Source organism: Entelurus aequoreus, linkage group LG26, assembly GCF_033978785.1.
Source record: "Entelurus aequoreus isolate RoL-2023_Sb linkage group LG26, RoL_Eaeq_v1.1, whole genome shotgun sequence".
Lineage (NCBI taxonomy): Eukaryota > Metazoa > Chordata > Actinopteri > Syngnathiformes > Syngnathidae > Entelurus > Entelurus aequoreus.
The window spans coordinates 35,703,167-35,709,718 of NC_084756.1; the positions used below are offsets into that span (position 1 = coordinate 35,703,167).

Below are 6,552 nucleotides of genomic sequence, written 5' to 3' on the forward strand. Positions count from 1 at the left end.
CCTGTTTGCTCTTTTATACCACTGTTTATTAGGGATGTCCGATAATGGCTTTTTGCCGATATCCGATATGCCGATATTGTCCAACTCTTTAATTACCGATACCGATATCAACCGATATATACAGTCGTGGAATTAACACATTATTATGCCTAATTTGGACAACCAGGTATGGTGAAGATAAGGTACTTTTTAAAAAAATGAATCAAATAAAATAAGATAAATAAATTAAAAACATTTTCTTGAATAAAAAAGAAAGTAAAACAATATAAAAACAGTTACATAGAAACTAGTAATGAATGAAAATTTGTAAAATTAACTGTTAAAGGTTACTACTATTAGTGGAGCAGCAGCACGCACAATCATGTGTGCTTACGGACTGTATCCCTTGCAGACTGTATTGATATATATTGATATATAATGTAGGAAGCAGAATATCGATAACAGAAAGAAACAACCCTTTTGTGTGAATGAGTGTAAATGGGGGACGGAGCTTTTTTGGGTTGGTGCACTAATTGTAAGTGTATCTTGTGTTTTTTATGTGGATTTTATTAAAAAAAAAACAAAAAAAACCGATACCGATAAAAAAAACAAACGATACCGATAATTTCCGATATTACATTTTAACGCATATATTGGCCGATAATATCGGCAGGCCGATATTATTGGACATCTCTAGTTGTTTATTATGTTCCTTGTTGGTTAGTTTTAGGCCCTTCTTTAAAAATTAAAAAAACATCGTTTTTTATACGGCAAACACAAAATATGCAACATTTTCCCCCAAAAAATATCTCAAAGTGGAATATTTAATGTGACGTAATTGGAGCCTTGAACAGGTCAATAATTCACAATAACATTGTTTTTGATTCATTATTATTTTTTAAAGAAAGAAACCTGCATGACAGCTTAGTGTTATTAGAGTCAACATAGCAACATTTTATTGTTACATTTCACCTGTTTGCTCTTTTATACCACTGGTCCCCAACCTTTTTGTAGCTGGGGGGGGGGGGGGGGGATTATTTTTATTTATTTTTTATTTTTTCCATAAAGAAATACAATCATGTGTGCTTACGGACTGTATCCCTGCAGACTGTATTGATCTATATTGATATATAATGTATACATTGTGTTTTTTATGTTGATTTAATTATTTTTTTTTAAATAAAAAAAAATTATTATTATTATTATTTTTTTTTAATTTAAATTTCTTGCGCGGCCCGGTACCAATCGGTCCGCGGACCGGTACCGGGCCGCGGCCCGGTGGTTGGGGACCACTGTTTTATACAACTGTTTATGTTTTTTTATTTCTTTTAATCGTATTTTTAGAATGTGCCGTGGGGCCGTTAAAAAATTACCTGCGGGCCGAAAATGGCCCCCGGGCCGCACTTTGGACACCCCTGGCATAAGTTGTCGCTACGCCCCTGCAGACGTAACCTGCGCTTACTAACAGCACTTTTAAACCGTTTAAATTCAAGTCTTCCAATATGTCACGATTTAAAATAGCGGAAATACTAAGAAATGCGTTGTGGACAAAAGAGTGGGACGTGGTCTATATTTAGGAGCGCGATAAGGCCAAGTTTGACTTGGCTCAGTCATCCCAAACACGCCGGCTATGTGAAGGAAAAGTGCAGGAAACGCTAATGAGATAAGAAGTGTGGAGGTCAGCGAGCTGCGGGCTGACACTGTGCAGGATGGAGACAAACAGCGAACGCTCAAATTGATCATAACCGAGTATTTTTATCATGAAAAAAAAAGGGACGACAAACTTCAGCGTGCGTTATTTCCATCCCGGTGATGGCACTTTTTCCAAAGCGGGGCTCTGGAGGGGAGGGGAGGGGCTAAGCCGGCGACAGGTGACACTGATCCGTCAGGTGACCTCGGGAAGGGATGAACGCAGGCCCGGAGGGGAGGGGCCAACGTGGTCGTGGTCGTGGATGGAATAGCGGCGCCGAAGTCCGACAGTGAAGTCATGAAAACACAAACAAATCATTTCCTGGCAACCCCCTAACTCCCGCTTTTTATGACGGCGCTGCACTGCATCACGCTGTCTCTAATATCACCGCTAAAATATTACAAGCATCTCTCAGTACTATGCAGACGTTTGCTTCAATAAATAGGTCCCAAAAGTGTTACTGTCCGAGTACGGCCACCATCTTGACGCTTTGGTACATTTTTGTACATATCCATCCATCCATTATAAGTCGCACCGGCCGAAAATGCAAAATAAAGAAGGAAAAAAAACATATATAAGTCGCACTGGAGTATAAGTCGCGTTTTTGGGTGGAATTTATTTGATAAAAGCCAACAGCAAGAATAGACATTTGAAAGGCAATTTAAAATGTCTAAAGAATAGTGAACAACAGGCTGAATAAGTGTACGTTATATGAGGCATAAATGGGCGGTGTCACGTACATCGCAGCTCTCATCCGAAGCCTGCGAAAAACAGTCAAAGTCGGCCGTTCTGTTCTTCAGCTGAAGCTCCAAGTTTCCAGCGATGGTCTCAACCCGCCTCGTTACAGTGCGTCGGGAGAGTGACACGTTCTCAAATGCGCCCCTCTTCTCCGGCATTATCAGCGCAACAAAGTCAACCTATTTATTTTCAACCTATTCAAACCATTCCACCTTCAACATATTCTACTCATCCTGGACATTTAAACTACCGTATTTTCGGAGTATAAGTCGCTCCGGAGTATAAGGCGCACCGGCCGAAAATGCAAAACAAAGAAGGGAAAAAACATATATAAGTCGCACTGGAGTATAAGTCGCATTTTTGGGGGAAATGTATTTGATAAAAGCCAACAGCAAGAATAGACATTTGAAAGGCAATTTAAAATGTCTAAAGAATAGTGAACAACAGGCTGAATAAGTGTACGTTATATGAGGCATAAATAACCAACTGGTATGTTAACGTAACATATTATGGTAAGAGTCATTCAAATAACTATAACATATAGAACATGCTATACGTTTACCAAACAATCTGTCACTCCTAATCGCTAAATCCCATGAAATCTTATACGTCTAGTCTCTTACGTGAATGACATCAATAATATTATTTGATATTTTACGCTAATGTGTTAATTTCACACATAAGTCGCTCCTGAGTATAAGTCGCACCCCCGGCCAAACTATGAAAAAAAACTGCCACTTATAGTCCGAAAAATACGGTACTTTAGAGCAGTGTTTCTTAACCCATTGTTTTTCAACCACTGTACCGTGACATACAGTCTGGTGTGCCGTGGGAGATTATCAAATTTCACCTATTTGGGTTAAAAATATTTTTTGCAAAGCAGTAATTATAGTCTGCAAATGATGTGTTGTTGTTGAGTGTCGGTGCTGTCTAGAGCTCGGCAGAGTAACCGTGTAATACTCTTCCATATCAGTAGGTGGCAGCAGGTAGCTAATTGCTTTGTAGATGTGGGAAACAGCGGGAGGCAGTGTGCAGGTAAAAAGGTGTCTAATGCTTAAACCAAAAATAAACAAAAGGTGAGTGCCGCTAAGAAAAGGCATTGAAGCTTAGGGAAGGCTATGCAGAACAAAACTAAAACTGAACTGGCTACAAAGTCAACAAAAACAGAATGCTGGACGACAGCAAAGACTTACTGTGGAGCAAAGACAATGTACATCCGAACATGACATGACAATCAACAATGTCCACACAAAGAAGGATAAAAACAACCGAAATATTCTTGAGTGCTAAAACAAAGTAGATGCGGTAAATATCACTCAAAGGAAGACATGAAACTGCTACAGGAAAATACCAAAAAAAGAGAAAAAGCCACCAAAATAGGAGCGCGAGACAAGAAGTAAAACACTACACACAGGAAAACAGCAAAAAAGTCCAAATAAGTCAGGGCGTGATGTGACAGGTGGTGACAGTACACCTACTTTGAGACAAGAGCTATAGTGATGCATGCTTGGTTATGCTTTAAAGTCATATCCAACAATTGCGACGACGACTTTTTACTGTCAACTGAGTTTAGTTTTTTAATGATTTCTTCCTGTGGTGTGCCTCCGCATTTTTTCAACGCAAAAAATGTGCCTTGGCTCCAAAAAGGTTGAAAAACACTGCCTTAACCAATGTCGGGCGGCCAAAAAAGATGTGTTTCTCAGCTGTGGTTGTAATACACTTTCCCGCCACTTGTGGCAGTAATGACAACGTCAAACAAACAGAAGAAGTCTGGAGCAAAAGCAGGGGTCAGCAACACTCGGCTCTTTAGTGCCGCCCTAGTGGCTGCCTGGAGCATTTTTTAAAAAAGGATTGAAAATGGAAAAAGATGGGGGAAAAATACTTTTTTTGTTTTAGTATGTTTTTGGTCTGAGGACAAACATGACACAAACTTTCCCAATTCTTAGAAAGTCCACTGTTTAATATGTACACTTCACTGGTGAGAGTATTTGGTGAACATCGTTGTGTCCTACTAATTTCGGCGGTTCTTGAACTCACCACAGTGTGGACTGTGACGCAACAGTTTGTTTACATGTAAAATGTTCCACTCCTTTGTCTCATTTTGTCCACCAAATGTTTTATGCTGTGCGTGAATGCAGAAATATGAGCTTTGTCAATGTTATTGACTTGTGTGGAGTGCTAATCAGGTATGTCAGGTAGGTCTACTACACTACTGTATTTTAATGTCATTATGGTGGTACTTAATGACTACTTAGGTCTACTACACTACTGTATTTTAATGTCATTATGGTGGTACTTAATGACTACTTAGGTCTACTACACTACTGTATTTTAATGTCATTATGGTGGTACTTAATGACTACTTAGGTCTACTACACTACTGTATTTTAATGTCATTATGGTGGTACTTAATGACTACTTAGGTCTACTACACTACTGTATTTTAATGTCATTATGGTGGTACTTAATGAATACTTAGGTCTACTACACTACTATGTTGTCATTATGGTGGTACTTAATGACTACTTAGGTCTACTACACTACTATGTTGTCATTATGGTGGTACTTAATGACTACTTAGGTCTACTACACTACTATGTTGTCATTATGGTGGTACTTAATGACTACTTAGGTCTACCACACTACTATGTTGTCATTATGGTGGTACTTAATGACTACTTAGGTCTACCACACTACTGTGTTGTCATTATGGTGGTACTTAATGACTACTTAGGTCTACTACACTACTATGTTGTCATTATGGTGGTACTTAATGACTACTTAGGTCTACCACACTACTATGTTGTCATTATGGTGGTACTTAATGACTACTTAGGTCTACTACACTACTATGTTGTCATTATGGTGGTACTTAATGACTACTTAGGTCTACTACGCTACTATGTTGTCATTATGGTGGTACTTAATGACTACTTAGGTCTACTACACTACTATGTTGTCATTATGGTGGTACTTAATGACTACTTAGGTCTACTACGCTACTATGTTGTCATTATGGCGGTACTTAATGACTACTTAGGTCTACTACACTACTATGTTGTCATTATGGTGGTACTTAATGACTACTTAGGTCTACTACACTACTATGTTGTCATTATGGTGGTACTTAATGACTACTTGGGTCTACTACACTACTATGTTGTCATTATGGTGGTACTTGGCGAGCCCAGGTTTCGTCTGAGGTAGTACTTGGTGAAACAAAGTTAGTGTATGTGAGCTGGTGTTGCTATGGAAACCAGTAGTGTGTTGAAAGGGTAGTAAAGTTTGTGTGAGCTGTAGAGGAAGTGACTGTCCTACCTTGTCCATGGCGGCGCTCACGTCCATGCCGAGCAGCGTCCTCCTGGATTGTGACTTGGAAGTCCTCACGCTCACACTTCCTGCCAGTTGGCCCCGCCCATCGCCACTGCTGCTGAGCCACCTCCACTTCTCTCTCTCTCTCTCTCTCTCTGATGTCCACGCCCACTTTTTCCCTCCTCCCGCCGACCACAGCTGGGCAGGTTTCTTCATCTCCTGACTCCGCGCCAGGCCGCCCGCCCCGGAGCGAGAGGAATGTGTCGCCATGGCAACAGGCTGCTCCCTCGCTCACCTCTGTTTGTTTTGCCTCCGTTTTGTGTTGACGAGGCCTTCACGCTGGGACTTCCACCGCGTCCGTCCTGCTCACACTCACTGGGAGGAAAGTCTGGAAAAGAAAAGGGTGTGCACCCATAGAAACATGAGAGCGCCCCACCCCCTTTTATTTGTGCAAACCGCAGAATGGCACTGATTATAAAGCGCAGACCTCTGCCAAGGCTCCATATTGTGGCGTATCGTGTATCTCACCTCACATTTCAGCAAGCATGTTATTGTATCTCCTCAGAAAATATACAAACCCCGTTTCCATATGAGTTGGGAAATGGTGTTAGATGTAAATATAAACGGAATACAATGTTCAAACTCATTTAATTAGCTTAATGGCTGCAACACGTGCCAAAGTAGTTGGGAAAGGGCATGTTCACCACTGTGTTACATGGCCTTTCCTTTTAACAACACTCAGTAAACGATTGGGAACTGAGGAGACTTATTGTTGAAGCTTTGAAAGTGGAATTCTTTCCCATTCTTGTTTGATGTACACCAGGGGTCACCAA

General features: G+C 40.4%; 1 protein-coding gene across 1 annotated transcript in view; it reads right to left on the reverse strand.

Moving 5' to 3' along the window:
* The window catches only part of lmcd1 (LIM and cysteine-rich domains 1), a 28,215-nt gene extending 21,883 nt beyond the window's left edge, over positions 1–6,332 (reverse strand). Inside the window, exon 1 of the mRNA XM_062037704.1 lies at positions 5,726–6,332. Coding sequence (XP_061893688.1) covers positions 5,726–5,989 — 264 coding nt within the window. The 5' untranslated portion in view covers positions 5,990–6,332. The remainder of the gene's footprint in view (positions 1–5,725) is intronic.
* Between the last annotated feature and the right edge of the window lie 220 nt (positions 6,333–6,552).